The sequence below is a fragment of the Arachis ipaensis genome, chromosome B06 (genome assembly GCF_000816755.2).
Source record: "Arachis ipaensis cultivar K30076 chromosome B06, Araip1.1, whole genome shotgun sequence".
Lineage (NCBI taxonomy): Eukaryota > Viridiplantae > Streptophyta > Magnoliopsida > Fabales > Fabaceae > Arachis > Arachis ipaensis.
The window spans coordinates 14,534,212-14,552,092 of NC_029790.2; the positions used below are offsets into that span (position 1 = coordinate 14,534,212).

General features: G+C 33.1%; 2 protein-coding genes across 4 annotated transcripts; both read right to left on the bottom strand.

Annotated features, from left to right (window-relative positions):
* LOC107646474 (benzyl alcohol O-benzoyltransferase-like) lies at positions 4,958-7,120 on the bottom strand. Its single transcript, XM_016350657.2, has 2 exons — positions 6,465-7,120; positions 4,958-5,866 (listed from the first exon to the last, which is right to left on the bottom strand). The coding sequence occupies exons 1-2, from the start codon at positions 6,912-6,914 to the stop codon at positions 4,970-4,972; spliced, it is 1,347 nt and encodes a 448-aa protein (XP_016206143.1). The 5' UTR covers positions 6,915-7,120; the 3' UTR covers positions 4,958-4,969.
* On the bottom strand, positions 9,415-17,303 carry LOC107645847 (serine/threonine-protein kinase EDR1). 3 transcript variants are annotated; one of them, XR_002348337.1, is made up of 13 exons: positions 16,600-17,302; positions 15,600-16,022; positions 14,885-14,988; positions 13,565-14,661; positions 13,182-13,222; positions 12,570-12,638; positions 12,199-12,299; positions 11,933-12,011; positions 11,752-11,850; positions 10,921-10,989; positions 10,770-10,819; positions 9,804-10,003; positions 9,415-9,716 (listed from the first exon to the last, which is right to left on the bottom strand). XR_002348337.1 is itself a non-coding variant. In XM_016349974.2 (13 exons), the coding sequence occupies exons 1-13, from the start codon at positions 17,029-17,031 to the stop codon at positions 9,602-9,604; spliced, it is 2,856 nt and encodes a 951-aa protein (XP_016205460.1). In that variant the 5' UTR covers positions 17,032-17,300; the 3' UTR covers positions 9,415-9,601. The 3 variants fall into 3 exon arrangements, 2 of the variants coding, with proteins under 2 accessions (XP_016205460.1, XP_020959731.1); XM_016349974.2 differs by having other exon boundaries at positions 9,804-9,980; positions 16,600-17,300; XM_021104072.1 differs by lacking the exons at positions 9,415-9,716; positions 9,804-10,003; positions 10,770-10,819; positions 10,921-10,989; positions 11,752-11,850 and having other exon boundaries at positions 12,091-12,299; positions 16,600-17,303.

Sequence of the window (17,881 nt, forward strand, 5' to 3'; positions counted from 1 at the left end):
GTGCGTGTGTGTGTAGTGTGTGTGTGTGTGTTTTGGTGATGAGTGTGGGTAGCTAGGGTTTCACTTAGGAAGAAGGGAAAAATGTGTGTTAATTAGGGTTAGGGTTTGTATTTGAAATTGGGAATTTTGGGGTTTAATTTGATAACTAGTTGAATCCTTAAAATTATTTTGAAAATATTATTTGTATCAAATTGCTATTTGGTTTTCACTCAAATACTCTAATTAAAATATAATACAATATAATTAATTTTTTATTAACAAAACATAAAGTATTTAATTATAAGATATTATCATATAAAAATCTTACTGTGAATAAATATATAATTTGAGATTAGTTTAAAATAGGACTTTTCAAAAGTTTTGAGTCTTACATAAAGCAAGTAATTTCACGATGCGGTGAAGGAGATTTAGATGTGGAATTAGGTAAATTCTTCTTCTTGTGTTGGTCAGTAGGCTTCTCCTTTGATTCTGTGATCTTGGAGCCATTCTTCTCCCCGAAATTAGCACATCTAGAATCTCACCTTGAAGTAGGGTTAGAAGAATTTCGAAGCCCCTTCGCTCTTTGCTGTTTTTTCACCTTTATAGTCAGATTCACCAAGTCTTCCATTTGCACAAACGGTTGAAGTTCAACGACATTTGCAATGTCTCGGTTCAGCCCACTCAAGAAACGTGCTATAGTAGCTTCGGACTCCTCCTCAATATTTGCCTTGATTAGAAGCATCTCCATCTCCTTATGATACTCTTCTACTAACTTAGATCATTGGTATAACTTTTGGAGTCGTTAATGTAGTTCCCTATAGTAGTAAGAAGGTATGAACTACAAAGTGTTGTTGTATAACCTTCTTCATCTTCCCCTAAGATTGAATTAGTGTCTTTCCAATTGGTCTTCTATTTTTCTCTCTAGATTGAATTTTGCTTTTTAGTATGCTATAATTTTTTACTATTATTATTACTTATGATTAGTTTTTTTATTTAATTTGTTCTACCTAACGAGATCAATAATTCCTATTATAAAAAGATAACAATAATAAACATGATATACAAAAAACAACAACAATAAAATTATACAATATCACCAAAAAATTAACAAAAACAATCTTAAAAATTTTTCATCTTCATATTTTTTTTGTTATTTTTTTTTTTTTTGAAATTGTAAATTTGTCACTCTACTTGACAATTACTTTCAACTAGTATACATCAAGAACCACAATAGTGGATTCTAGAGGATGAATTTTGTTAAGTGTAAACCAAAAAATGACTTTGGAAGAGCTTAGAGAGCTTGAATGTAAAGGGCTGCAGGATATGACGGATTACATGAAAAATAAATAATCCGTCATAAAAATGTAGCAGTTTATATAAATACATAATTGTACTAGTCACAAAAAAAAATACATAATTGTACAAGCATGTAATATATTTTCAATTATTATATTCATGTAATTTTGAGACTTACTTAGCTTATTTTATTTATATAAATTTATTTATCACTTTCACCTAAAATGTGACTAACAATACAGATTTGAGAACGAAGATAACTTTCAATGCAATTATGAATGCCATTTTTCCAACTCGATTTAGTATCATACATGTAATGATTCTCATATCTCTTAGAGACATTATTCAGATAGCTAGAATTCTTATTATAACTATCAAAAAAACTTTCTGGTTCACTTAAAAAAGAAGGATCATTAGAAATCAATTCAAAATTGATAAAATTCATTTTTTTTAAAACAAACTATCAAATCGAATATGAATCTTATTCATACAATATCGAAGAAATTTGTGATTTTTTACTTCCCTTTTAGATTTGAAAATTGTCCATTTTCAAAAAATCAAGAAGTAAAAAGGATGGGTTATTATGTATCGATTGAATCAAAAACTATTCACAATTTCAGAATTGAATCAATTCAATTACATACTGGATCCAAATAAAACTTGATTCGAAACGATAAAAGCAACGTGCAGCTTGAAAGACATAATTAGATTAGCTGTGGATTCTTCTATCCACTATTTTTTCGAGTATATAGAAATGGGAGTGCTCTTGGCTCGACATCGTTTGTTTTGTTCCACTGGAACTGGGTGTTTGGGGAACAGGAGAGGGGTTGATGATCTAAATAATACACGATGGAGTTCGAGTTGATTTTTGTTTTCTCAGGGGAAAGTATGGAAGGGTAGCGAAAATTAATAAAATAAATTAGAACAACTTATTAAGTATCTTTTTTATAGAGAAAGCGAAAAGATAAAATTTGAGCAAGGTAAACAATAGTAAATTTTGTTAGAATTGATAAAAAAAAACTATTGCAAGCAAAAGTGTATTCCGGGATACAATCCTGAATTTGTATAATTCAAAGAAAAAAAAAAAGAAATGGTTGGTATGTTGCTGTTTTTTTTTGAAACGATTTAAGATCCCTTAAGTAATGTCTAAACCTAATGATTCAAGGAAAAGCTAAAAGATCCTGGACCAAGTAAATACCAATTCTAAATTGTCGCAATAATTCTATTACCCCAATAATTCTATTACTTCTATTAAATACAATGAAGAGAAAAGGATTAGATTAGAAGAAAAAAGAGGGGGCAATAAAAGAGGGGTACTAGAATTGATGAAAAGGAATTCCAGCACATATAATATAGTGACATACATAGTGAAATAATACTATGTGTTCTCACCAAAAAGAATGATTTTTTTTTATACCCACTCGCTCCTTATTAACTTATTACTAGTTACCAATCCTAGTGATTGTTCAAAAAATACAGATTATTCTTGTGTACTCTCTTGTGTACTCTTATGTACTCCAGAGACCATGATAATAATTATCATTGTCTATTGTGAAGAGTCAGCCAATGATTCATAAAGGATTCAAAGTGAAGTTCACTGCGACGAACTTAATAAAATTATTAAAGGTTGTAACTTGGAGACTAAATTGCAATTTTACTCTTACTCTCTGAATTTCTCCTCTCTTTCTTTCATGATGTAATATTTATTTTATTAAAATATCACTATTTTATTTATAGTGGTTTTTTTTATTTTTCTAATTTGGGGTGTTTTTATATTTATGATGTAAAGCAGAACAATGGTTAACTTATTGGTGATCACTTGAGATCTGTCCCAGGTAGAGTATGAGGTCACGGAGAATAACTGTGTAAGAGAAGTAAAATTTATCATAGCTAAAATACGCGGTTACGAAGAAGATCAATATTTAAGAGAATGACTTGTAGATAGCTATGAAGGTGTATGAACACTGGATACTATAACACTACATGAGATTCCTTTAAGCGGCTTTGTATTTCGATCTGCTGATTGGATTTTTTATTGCTAGTTTGAGGTCCCGAACTACTAGCAATCACTCCAGATGAAAGATATCTTTTGTGATCACAAAAATTATGGTAAATGTAGAGTACGTGAAAGATATAATCACTACATTAAATAATTTAACGACAATTGAGAGGATAGCTTGTGATTCCGGATTTTTTCAATCAAAAAAATTATCGTAAATATAGAGTACGTGAAAGATATAATCACTATATTAGGTAATTTACATGCAGCAGACCGCATTGAATTATGTGTCTTATGTTATTTTTCTTGTTCTTTTTAATATGTTGGCACCAAAAATATATCTAATGAATTTAACAAAAAAATGCATCTAATTGTCTAACTTTCATGTTATCACACATTTTAATTGGTACAGGATAACTCAAGGATTATTTTCAACTCAGATTTTTTTTTTCTACTATAATTATTATTTTGGTTTAGCATGAGTTAGTTAAAATTTGTGTATTCTTATGTACTCTTGTATACTCTATTTCAATCAATAATCTTAAAAGTGCAATGAATTTTATAAAAATTAAAAATAATTTGTGTACTCTTGTGTATTTCTGTATATAAAAATTTGAGTCAGTCAATGATCTTTCAGGAGTGCGACAAACTCTATAAAATTATAGTCACGATGATCTCATGCTACACAAAAAAATGTATTCAAAAAATTAAAGTTGTGATGTTGATGCTGGTGGTTCAAATGGATGCATACTAAAATTTGAAGCAAGATAAGAATGATGTGAGAAGAGAGGGCTGGGGATTGAAGAGAGAGAGAGGGGGTAGCAATGTCAATGCAATACCAGCTTCTTTCAATAACATCTCACTTTTCTCTAAATAAAAAATTTCCGATATAGGTATACTAGAATTTATCATTAAATATATCATGGTGCTGCAAGCAATATATATATACAACAATAAACAATTACTTAACCGTTTTATTTAATGTAATTTTGTAAATGTTTACACTCAGAGACGGATCTATATTAAAAAGTGTGGGGCCAAGTGTCCTCGTTAGAATTTGATAGAGTTACATATATTATATGAGATAAAAATTTATTTGCCTCCACTTAATAAATAAATTTGACTCCATTATTTTTTTTAAATTTATTTCTATTTTCATAATGTATAAAGAAAAAAATTTTCATACACTTATAATATATTTTTTTGCCCTCACTAATAAAATTTTTTGAATCCGTTATTGTTTACACTCTTTAAATATATTGTCTTCAAGCCTTAAGACAAAGTATATATAATAATGAAAGAGTAATGCTAAGTAGACAAAAAAAAAAAACAGCCAGAACTTATCTTATTTAGCATTAATTAATTGTCGCAACAATTAATGAATGCTAAATAAGACAAATTATAACTGTTTTTGGCTGATTTTCTTTGGTTACCAAACATTTTCGTAAAGAAAAAACGAGCAGTACATATATATAAACATGAGCATGCAAACAATGAACAGGGTGTGCTGCATTGAACAAAATAATCAGAGAAGTAAAAATAAAATAACACCATCAAACAACCATCTAACCAAGGGCATGGTCCACACTCCACAAAACCATTCGTGTATAATAAAAAGTTAGGTGAAGTTGTATTTATATAAAGTTAATAATTAAAAATTATTAAATAATAATATATTAAAACAAAGCTTATTAATTATTTGCAATTCTGATTTGGGATCAGAAGCAAATCATCCATTTCTTTTGCAAACCTCTTCATAGCATTGGCAGGCAAGTAAAGTGGAACTATAACACCTTCTTCTCCATTTGCATTCTCACAATCCATGAGAGTGAGTTCTCCAAAAATCTTGTCGCCACTTATCCCACCATACACTGCATTTCCCCACCCAAAATCCACTTTTCTAAACCCAATACGTGTCACCTTTGACACAAGAAAAGACCATGCTCTTGTAGTCAAAGGTCGTCCCTTAATCACCATTAAATCTGCTAAAGAATGCATGTATTCTTCTGTTGTCTCGGCTTTCGCTTTTTTTATTAACTTCACAATATATTCAAATGGATTTTCACATAGCTTCTCTACGGTGGAGACCGCCGCCGGAAATGATATAGCGTTTCCATAATAACCGATTGGCATGGGAGGGTTAAATCTAGCACGAGCATTGACGACACAATACATTCGAACTTCTTTTTCTGGTGGTAGTTGCAATGCTTTTACAAGACAATACCAGAGGCATGCAGTGATGAGCTCAAATCCAGTACATTCAGCGGATTGATTTAGAGTCAAGCAGCGAAGAGAAGCTATTTCAGTGGGTCCAAAGAAGAAATTTCGTTTAATCATGTTTTTGTCATCAATAATGGTTTCCCATTCCTTAATATCTTTTGCTTCCTCAAATTCTCGATGGTTGCATGTGATGCGTGGCGGGTCTCTTGCAGTTAGAAGCTCCCTACACCAAACGGGTAGAATGGAAGGTTGATGAGACCCTCGAGAGATTTCAGCCATGGCGTTCATGAATTGCACAATACCAGTTGCATCTACCATCGTGTGGTTCACCCGTATGCCGACAGAAAAACCGCCGCACTTAAAGCGTGTGACCTGAGAAAACAAATGATAGTAGATGTATTTTAGAACTTTGTTAAGATCGAAAATTTATGAATTACTTTCTATGTGAGAAAAGCAAATTGATTTAATAATTTTATAAAAGTATATGTAAAATATTATATAAAACGAATGAAAAATTTTTTTGAGAGAAACTCCTACGAAGATGGTTAAAATGGTCTTGACATGAAGATGTAAAACATATCATGTTGCGGTTCAATAAAAAAGTAGATTTATTTTTAAAGTGCAGATCAATCAGATTTTCCCTTTATATTGCAATTGATATGTGAAGACAACTCTAGCAATCGCCATATGTGAATAACCTTTTTTTCTTTTTAATAATTTTTCATGAGATATTTCGAAGCACCTCTTGATGTTTTTAAAATGGAGAGGTAAAATAGATGTAACTTGACTTTATAATTTACGAAATAGAAAATTTTAATTTAAATATCTTCCATATAACTAATGGCACCTTCTCAATTAAGAAATACTGACAAACTTATCTAAAAGTGGTTCTTAATAATTCATTAATTGGGAAATTAAATGAAATTCACTTCCAAATTCAAACAATTGAAAAGATAAAAAATTTTTGAACCTGTAAGAGTAGAAGGGGACAGCCGACAATTCCATCTGAGCCAGGAACATTGTAAAGCAATTCCTTATAGCAAGGGAATGGAGGTTGAAGAGCTTCACCAAGTTGATCAAGTGGCACGTCAGCATCGGCCTCAATGAACAATACACCCTCTGCAGTGCAATCAACCATCAACTTGCCGCCATGACCCTCCCTAAGCCTACCGGCAAATGGGTAGTAAAACACAAGTGTTCTTGAGAGTGCATCTCTTATCACCTTTACTGGGTCTTTTCCTTCTATTGATGGATTGTGACGATATATATTTATGATTGGAAGTTGGTAACGTAGCCCTTCTTGATCATCTATGTCTGATAGTTGTTTAACTTCATGGGGAGTGGGCGAGGCCGGAGCCACTAGCTCTGGTTCGCACCTTTTCACTGTAAACACTATAGAGGGAGATGATGATGAAACCATTTTGCAAATGGGAGAGATTCTAACAAGGGATAGAAAGAACTTAGCAAATGCTCTATTAGTATTTCTGATGTGTGCTAATTAAGTGTAGTCACGAGAAAGGGATGGTCAACTTGTCTTTCTTTTTTTTCCCTAAAAGTTCGCAATACCGTTCAGCGGCGTGGGAATACAAGCCGAAACAATAGCGATTTTGTAGAACAGAGAAAAACGAAAGCTTTTTGAAGAGGTGCTTATACTCTTTAAAATTTCAAATTCTTTATTTTGTGGTTGGTAAATCAAGAAAATCATGTGATTGTGTTTGCAGTTTTTAAAAGATCAGAATACTTTTAAAAGTACAGCTTTTTAAAGTTTGTTTGTGCTTTTCAAAATTTAAAAATCTAATATAATTTCCTATATTAACTAATTTTTAAATTTAATATTTTTAAATTTTAAAAACTATTTTATTTAATATAATTGATGTTGCTTGTGTTTATTGAAAGTTATTTTTAATTTGATTTATCAAATATAAATATTATAACTTTTAAAAAAAACTATCTTTTAAAAGTTAATTTCTATAAACTATTTTTAAAAAATAAAAATTTTACCAAATTAAGACTTAATCTTTTAAATTTAATTAGTTGTTGCAAACCAAAAAACAGAGCAGTTGATAAAATCCAATTATTCTGATGAAATTGGAATTTAAAGGTAGCTTTCAAGCAGTAGGGGGCCTTAGCGGTTTAATTATACAGCAATATTATCATTTTAAACTAGCAATTAACCATCAATAATTTACACTCACATTTATAAAAATTTATACATAAAATATATAATTTATATTTATATTTATTAAAATTTATACACATAAGATAACACAGTTTATATTTAAATTTATTTGTTAAAAATAATTTGATATTTATATGGACTAAATGTTGATCAAAATTACTAAACTTTGTGAGGCACATATTTCGTTCTTTAATGTTATGTGCTTCTGCTGGAACTAAGATCGTGGCTTTCATTGGACAAGCAAGTCTATCTACTCTAATTTGATTTGATAAAGTTTTTTTAAGAGATGCTTATAATTTTTAAAAGTTCAAATTTTTTTTTGGTAAATCAAAAAGATCATGTGCTTATACTTGTAATATTTAAGAGATTGAGTACTTTTGAAAGCATCAAAGTAGAGCTTTTAGTCACCAAAAAAAAAAGTAGAGCTTTTTAAAATTTAAAAATTTAATATAACTTCTTATGTTAACTAATTTTTAAATTTAATGCTCACATTTATGTCTATTATAGTATTTTTAAATTTTAAAAACTATTTTACCAAACAATATTATTTGTATTTATTAAAAACTATTTTTAATTTAATTTATTAAACATAAATACTATAACTTTTAAAAAACCATCTTTTAAAAATTAACTTTTATAAACTATTTTTAAAAAATAAAAACTTTATCAAACTAAACCTCAATCTCCATTTTACACACATGTATATCAATTTACATATGGAGGTTCGAGGTCAAGGGTAGTATTTCTTTTTAAAAAAGTTGGCAATCATTAACATGTTATCCACATTTTTAATTTTTAAATATATCTGCCATTAATTTCATTTAATATATATTATATATACTTTTTATAGTTGAAATCAACTATTAAATCAACTAAAATATTGATGTACCAAGAACACTTAGTATATCCACCATAAAAAAAAGGATCAATTCATGCTTTTACACTATAATTTGGTCCCGATCTACTATCAAAATGTCAGATACACGGATATATCCCTATTAGGGGTGTGCCTGCCCCGAACACTTTAGGAGCTATTTTGGTGTGATTTTATCGAGTCTAAAGTCGGATAAGAGTCTCAAAAATAGATCCGATCATTATTTCGGAGTGAGTATGGGCCATGGCTCCGGTCACTCGAAGTCGGCCCAGTGGCCCGATCATCATACACAATTAATATTTTGTGTTATTAGTGATGAATGATAACTATTCTTATGTGAAATTTAAGTATTATAAACCTTAATATTTTGTGTTATTAGTTATTATAAGACTATAAGTTAATGTTTTATGTTTAAAATGCATAAAATTTTAACTAATGCATAATATTGTATTATTTATATTGATTTAAATATTTAGTGTTATTAGACAATATTAATATTGATTATGGTTATACTTTAATTTTAGAGAAGAGTTAGTTCTCGTTATATTTTTCTAAGTAAATTTTACCATGTCAAATAATAATTGAAGTCTTAAAAATTTGAATATTTTTACTTGCTAACTTATAAGAATATATCAAGGTAATGTAATGTTAACGGCTCAATTTTTACCCGATATAATCGTGGTCCGAAAGTGTATAGATTTCATCAGGTCTAGGACCGAGTTCGAGTCTAATAAATAGGTGCAGTATATATTTCAAATCGGGTCTGGATCAGATCAAATTCGATTTCACCCGCCCATGCACACCCCTAATCCCTATTCCCCTTATTCCCCCGGGAAAATTGCATAACGCTACGAAAGAACTCGCATCTAAGAAACGCAGCAGATTTGATTTGTTGATCTTAGTTTCTTGTCAACAGATCAACTTCCAATTATAAAACGACTGTCTTGAGTTAATTATATAATATTTTGTGTAGACTAAACTTGTGTGTGGAAAACAAGGATCGGACTACGACCGATCAATTATAGCAATTATATACAATTGCATATGATGCATTTCATGGGGTGGAATTTACAGAAATATCCTGGTCTTGCTGGGATGGGATAACTAGACGCTGAAGGGGCTTTAAAGCCGTTGTGAGCTGTGCAAATGATGGACGCAAATTTGGATCCCTGTCAAACAGCGGAACAAAACATCAATGGTAGAGGACAGAAAATGGTCGTCAAATAAATGAATTAATGCATGCCTTTTGTGCTTACTGTTGCCAGCATTCCCATATTATTCTTGCAACTATAGGGTCAACTTCCTTAGGGATATCAAGACGGCGGTTTTGGAAACCCACAGCGCCAACAACTTGCATAGGATTCATTTCACTCCAGGGCAGCCTTAGAGTGGCAAGCTCCCATAGGATGACCCCAAAACTATAGACGTCACACCTGTACGATTGAAATGATACATGCTATAAGAGGTGTGTCAACGCAGAGTTCCACATATACATTTGAATCTAAACAAATTTTCAATTGCTTAAGGTCAAAAGCTCAGGCATTGGTCTTGCTCTTGCCTGTCAATCTTCAGCAGAAAATATATAGAAAAATTTAAATTCCTAATTTATAGCTGCTATTTAATTTGAAGAAATAATTCAATAAGGCACGAACTAAAAAGGGATTCAGTATTAATTGCTAAATGCTTAAAAGTATTATCAATAGACCATTTTAAGTGTCCTTGACACACTGATGACAACTCCTTTGGTTACTGGTCACAGAGGCAGTTGTGACTAGCCGGTTGGAGAAAAAGCTTTATCATAGCTTCCCCTTTCTAAGGACACAGTAAACATTCAGGCACTCATTGTCGATGGACATACATTGAATACAAAAGTTATCTTGTTTTATTAATATATTATCCCCCCGCTTTAATTCTCTTGTTCTATATCTGCAAGAGTAAGTCTTTCTGGCTTCTAATGAGTGAAGAGAGTTGAACAAAAGTGGCTTTCAGGCTGGTTTGGAACCCAGGGTAGTACTCTGCTTGTGGCATTGTATAAGGAAGATATTTTCCCTTTATCACAGCTTATTGAGAAAGGGCTTCAGGAACAACATTAGTGTTTAGAATGCCTAGTTACATTCAACGCAATGTTTCTGGTAATAATTTTCTTCCTTTCTCCCCTACTAACACAGAATCTCAAAAGGCAAAAATGAAGCAGCTTTATCATAAATTATAAATACACTCACTTCTCATTCGAGGGCTCGTTGCGGAGAACTTCAGGAGCCATCCATTCGGGCTAACATGAGCAGGAAACATAATCTCAAAGTTAAATATTGCGAAGGCAGATTCTAGCCGAGTTATCATCTAGAATAATGCATAATTTTTTCATATTCTCACCGTTCCACCTGTTGACTTGGATGACAAGAACGTATTATGTTTCAAGCGTGACAACCCAAAATCACAGACCTGCAGAAACATAAGAAAAATATTGGTAAAAGAATTTTAACCAAGGACGAGTAGTATAACAACAAAGCCTTATTTCACTCGGTGAGTCAATCATATGGATGAAAGGAGACCATTGACAAGGATATAAAAAGTAAAAATCCATAGTCCATCGTTGATATATGTTGAACTCTGAATCATCCATAGTTAAAAAAACATTTTCTTGAAAAGTAATGAATAGAACATTTTCAATGCCCTGTGAAATGTTCAAAACCAAAGCAAACCCAACCAAATGACCAACAGAACACAAACTAGGGATGACTGGTTTTCAGCCTTTGATTGGTTTGGTTCATATCTTAACCTCATATACTGACTGCTAGATTTATGTTTGAAATTGTATTCAGAAACTTATTTGGTTGCACTTCTACAATAAACAGTTTGTTTTTATCCTCTTTGATTATGCAATCATTTTAAAACAAATTATCTTTTGGTCAACTTGATGAACACGAGGAAGAGAACTACATGTGATTTAGCATACATAATTTCGCATCTACAGATAATAAATAACAATACAAGGTGCAATTATTTATTATTTATTGGAACCTAAGACTAACTGCCCTTGTATACACAGCCATTTGAAAGATTGACGAGAACAAGACAAGCTCTTGGAATTAAAAACTTTTTCTTTTTTGGGGGAGGGGGAGGGGGAGGGAATCAGGAGCACATAAAAATGAAAGAAATGAAAAACAAGGACCTTTTGTAACACACAAGGTCCCAATCATATACCTTAACATTCCAGTTCTTATCCACCAAAAGATTCGGAGACTTGAGATCTCTGTGAACAATTGTAGGTGTGCTGGTATGTAAGCAATTCATGCCTCTGGCCTGGAAATTGGAAAGTCATAAACTTATAAATTCAATAATGTACATGTTGGTCAACAAGGAAGAAGAGTAGCCTGTTTTGTACCACATCCAGAGCCATCTTAATCCTTTGTTTCTCGTCAATCTGACAGTTAGGATTATGAAGTATTCGATACAAGCTTCCTCTGTAAAATGTAACATCAATGTGAATTTTGGATATGAAATTAGTAACATAAAGTTGAAGCAAATGTTTGGCCAACATACCAACAGTGCTCAAGTAGCAGCAGTTATCATTTATCAATCGTGGGCAATTTATAACAATAGAAAGGTGAAAAATACAACAGTATGGACGCAAAATGTGTACAAATATACCTGGGAAGAAACTCTGTAATGATTGAAAGATTGGGAGGACGTGTAACAGCACCAATGAAAAGAACAACATTTGGATGACGCAGTCTACGCATTATCCGTACCTTACAGCAAAAGGTAGAAGTTAATATTTCAACAAAAAAAATGATGAAATACCATTACTTCATTCCAGTTGATTCTTTCATTTTTGGAAGCACCGTCTACTACACGTGAAGTTAAATATTTCTTTCCCTGATTCGAGATAAATCCTCCAATCAGTTTAAATTATCAAAGGGAGCAATAATTTAACTTTCATGTTTCCTGTATTTATATTCAATTACTTCTATGCTAATCATAATAGTGGACAAGTACAAAACGAAAAACTTGATGCTTACTTCTCTTTTGAATTCATTCAAGGCATCACCTGAAAAATCCTGCTCCAAAAACTTCTTCACAGCAACCTCCTGAAATTACAAAGATAAATTACCAGTTAGAAATTACGAAAACTCAAAAAAGTACAACTAGGATTTACTAATCTAGATTTTTAAAAATAATAATAATAATAATATTTCAATGCCTTTAACTAGTAGAATCAGTACGAACTCAATAAAATAGTTATAATGCAACAGGCCCATAAGCAGAGCAGACTAGAGGACTCAAGGATTACATAATAGAGATAGATACATAGTACACAGAAGCGAAGGAGATAAAGACACTCAATGGGCCAAATTTAGAGTTAGCTACATACTCCTTAGTTCTTAAACTGAGCGAACCAATAAATAAAATATGCACAGTTAGTAAGTTAGTAATATTATTGTTCTCACTGAATCATCAATTTCATTGATAACGATATATGACAGGATGAATGACAAGGAAAAGTTCCCAGACCAAAGACAATTATTTTAACTGTACACGCTCCAACTCCACTTGAACAGAGCTGGTCAGAAAGCGAATAACCATTTTGCAGTTCAATTTATAACAGTATTTCCAGTCACAGTAATACTCACCGTGCCATTCCAGTCAGCATGGTATACCTCACCATATGAACCTAATTGAAAGAAAGGGTGAAATCAGAAAGTTAATAATCAAGAGGCACATCTATCGACTTGGAAAGCTAAAACAGACCAAAAGCCTCCCTAACAATCAATTGACATTTCGTGCAACGGGTTAAACACATCAAATTATTAGCACAATTTGATATGTCAAAGGAGCACCCACAACCTTGGGACCGTGCTGGCATGAATAGATATAGACGACCATGTTAAAAGTAACATGATCACTTAAAAACCAGTACAAATTTATGCCAGATATGATATGCTATAAATAGTTGATTTACATATTTGTTGCAATAGTAAGATATTCCAACAAGATAAATACGAGTTCAGCATACCTAGACCAATTCTTTCTCCAATAACAAGATCCTCCCATGGAATCTCACATTCACTGACATCTACATCATCCAACATTTGATCAACCCTTTTTGTAATGGAGTCAACTGACAGGTTCTGACTCTCTAAATCCCTTAATTTCATATTTTTCCCCATGAACCTGTCATGTGTGGATTTCCTTGGGTCAAGTTGACCACTATAAATGTTTTCATGTTCTTTAACCACATCAACTTTGTCATTTGGAGAATATTCCATATCCCCTTTTTTACAATCAGTGTTTAGATCTTCAGCCATGTTAAGTTCACCTGCATAAGATGGAGAAACTGCACAAGTTCCTTGAGCCAATTTTTGGGGATTTCTATTATTATTTAAGTTTGAACTATATGGTGGTTTGGAATCATTCAGTTCAATCTTAGAAGAACTACTAGAAGCTAATAAAGGTTGGCTATATTCATTAGGATCACAACTAAGGTTCCTAGGGACTTCATTATAAGCATAACGATTTGTCCATTTTGGTGGGATCGGTGGTCGACCAGTGACGGTATTGTTTCTTGTACTCTGAAGATCATGAGCTTTATTTGCTCCTGATTTGTTAAGCACAAAGGTCTTGCCAATTCCTTTTATCTGGAAAGGGTTAAGATCTGCAAAAAGGCTTTGAGAGTCATCAGGGCTATTCTGGCCATAGGGCACAATGTTGACATTTAATCTAGTCCTATCACCAGCCACATTTCCATGGGTCCCCTTGTATAGAGAAACTCCAGATAGTGGTGCAATATTTTCTGGTTGGTTAGGCATCAAACAATTAGGCATTTTGTAAGTTCCAACATCAGTGTCTCCATTCAAACGAAAGCTTGAAGCTGACTCGTCAAAACATGGTTTTTCATTCAGTGGAGGCAAAGCACTTCTCATAGCAAAATTTTTACTGCTACCTTCACCATGAGATAACATTGGTCTCGTGTTAGGATAATCAATTTCCTTAGTGGAAGGAAAACTTGGTAAGACCTTAGGATTGTAAGGTTTAAAGGAAGGATCCTTTGAATTTGAAATATCAATTGGGATAAGTGTGCCAGGAGCAGCCATGAGATCAACCAAAAACTCCCTGAAGGGCGAAAATGAGATATCAGTATCATGGGTCAAAACAGTAATCCAAAATTTCTGGGCACAATTAAGGAGGTTTCCAATGCTGGCATCAGTCAAAACACCCAAACACATTAAAGAAGATAAACTACAAAAAACCATGAGCAAACAGACTTGCACACAAAGTAATAAGTTATCATTTATCAAAAACTATATGAAAAATACAAGGATAGTAAAGCCATAACCTTTCATCCTCCAACTTTATAATGTTGACAGCATCATCCTCAACACCAGTATAATGACTGCCTTTAACCAGTCTACAAGGCATATTGATATTGTCAGCTATTACCTACGCCCAAAAAACAAAAATTACATTGCACAACCGGTAAATAAGCAAAACAATAAATTGTAGGAAAATCTACATACTTAACCTTATTAGGATCGTCTAAAGTTTTAAACAACAACATAAAGAATAATTCTGATGATTATCACAATGATCATGATGATGAAATTTAATTAGAATACCTATTCTCCAAACTCTGCATGCAAATTGAGAAAACTTTGCAATTAGATGAAAACTTTGGATCCAAAAGATTTGAAACTTGCAATAATGTTGGAGGTTATTGAACTTAGCCAGCCAAGAATTTAGTGATTAAATCTAAATTTGAAGTGATGAGCATTATTTGTTCCAAAATTTAATAAATTCAAGCCAAGGCAAGATTAGTGAAGAAAACTTACTTAGCATGGATGATCCAATTCCATAAGGCATAATTATTATCATCCTTTATTAGTTTATTAGTTCTTTCTTTAGCAGAATGATTTAATAGGTATTTCCTGGATCAGGTTCACTAAATTTCAATTATATTTGTTATGTAACCTGTTGCCTAGCTGCCACCTATTTATGCAGATTGTGTTGGATTAGAATAGCATCATATTATGGACTACAAGCATAGTGCTGACCTTGAAAAGCAAAGCACGATGTCTGGAGAGCCCAATATTTATGCACCCAAGAGGCAACATGATTGTGTGTAGAGATGTTCTTAACTCAGTACTTCTTTCTGTCCATCTTGCCAATATAGTACTAGCATCCTTTACAGGACCACCCATATGGCTTGTAACAAGTTCAGCAATCCTTTGTACCAAAATACCAAGCCCAGTGACAGGGCAGTCCAATGCAATACAATGTGCAATTTGCAACAGCTCTACAATAGCAGGATCAATTGTCCGATCAACTATGACAACTTCGAAGCCAGAGCTTTCAGGTTCTGCTTCAAGATCTCTCAGAGATGGCATCTTTCCTTGCATTGTTAAATCAGTATAAAGCCCATATACATCATAAAAACCATCAACCACTTTCTGTTCATAGTCAAGCACGCTGTATTCCTGATCAAATGAAAAGAAGATGCAAAATGGTTATCGGTGCACAATCAATAAAATACAAGTGGAAGCTCAGATATTCACAATTGAGATTTGAAATAGTGATCCACATCTACATTCTAATGGTTAAGGGTGTAATACACTTCCGAAAAAAGAAAAATCAAGTTTGATCTCACTGTTTGCTCGATCATTCCAAGCTCCTGGACTATGAATAGAGAGACATTAACATAAGTATGAAGATAATACAGGGCAAAATAATTTCTTTTCTTAAGATAAGATATTGTAGCTCCATTTACTAATTAAAGGCAATAAGAAAATTTCAGATTCTTTCAACTACTTTCTGCAGAAAACCAAAATTAACTGCAAATATGGTTGCTATTCCGTTAACCCCCTAGTCGCAAGTAAAATTCCGAATATAAGCCCTCTATGTACAATTCATTAGATTAACAATTAAATGAAGCTGCACTAATCAACTTTGTTACTGGGCAAAAAACCTCAATCGTTCCTTAATTTCAATTAGTCAATACTAAACAGCAAAAACAGTGCCAGAAGCGAGCTTGTTTGAACAATGGAAGGGACTCACCCAATAATGCCTGGACAGCGCCTCCGCCACACCGTTATCGATCCTTGTTGAATCGATTCCACGTCCTCCTAAGCTCAACAGCGTCGCCGCATGGATCTGATCCTTCTCGTGATCACCGCGGAAGTCCGAATTGGACGAAGCACTTATGGCGAGCGCAAGCTGGACCTGAAATTCTTCCTCCGACGAAAAATAGTCCTGCCGGTTGGCCGCTGAAGCTTCCGGAGTGGAAGCGGAAGAAGGCGTCGTCGCGGCGGCCAGAGACGGCGATGACGAAAGAGAAGCGGGTGAAGGAGTGGCCGGCGAAGCGCCAGAATTCTGAACTAAGGGGTGATCGACGGCTAATGAGGATGAGGCGTTTGAAGCAGAAGCTTCATTGAGTCGGTTAGCGTCGTGGCTGGTCCCTTTGTGAAGCTTCTTGAAAATATTCTTCATCTCTTTCTCTCTTCTCTATTCTGATCTTTGATGATTCTTTCACTCTCTCACTCACTCGCTCGTAACACTTAAAACAGTTTTATATACACTGTGGAGTGTGGAGTTTCCAAGGACCAAGATTATGTGTGTTCGTTTGGAGAATTGCTTAACTTTTCAATCTGAACTGTGGTGACTGGTGAGGTTTGTTTGCTTGTTATTGTTTATATCAGGTGTGGAGGGTCAAAGGAGGGAATGAAGACGAAAATGATGAGACATGGGAGGGAAAAACTGCAGGCAGTAGGATAAACAAGTGCTGGCCGGTAACTAAAATGGGCGCGTGTTTACATCTTAATTACGAAAATGCCATCAATTCCTGGGTACGTTAAGATTACAGCGCCAAATAAACGCGCAAACCACACGTCGTTGACATGCTTCTTTTATCCCTTACGTGTCGACCAACGATCTACGTGGCAGTCATCTCCATATCAGTAAAAGTGTTATCAATTCATGACGATTTTTTTTTATAGAGTATTTAATCCATTTTGATCTCGGATCAATTTTAAAACAGATATTTTAATTTTTAATTAAAATTAATTATTTAGTTGATTTTTAATAGTTAATTTTATCAGTCACTTGAATTTTTGGTTCAGTTTGCTCCATCAACTATTAATAGAATTATTTTGCGTATCGCGTTCACTTGTCACATTAGATGTTAGTGTCAAGACGACGCTGTTTCATGGATGTGCTCTATGCTGTGTTTAGGAAATTGACCAAACGATGCCAATTTCGACCACTCTAAGCACAAATTTGGACTCTTTTTACGGGAGACTCCTCATATTCACTCCTAAAAGTCTAAAACAAAATTACAAGT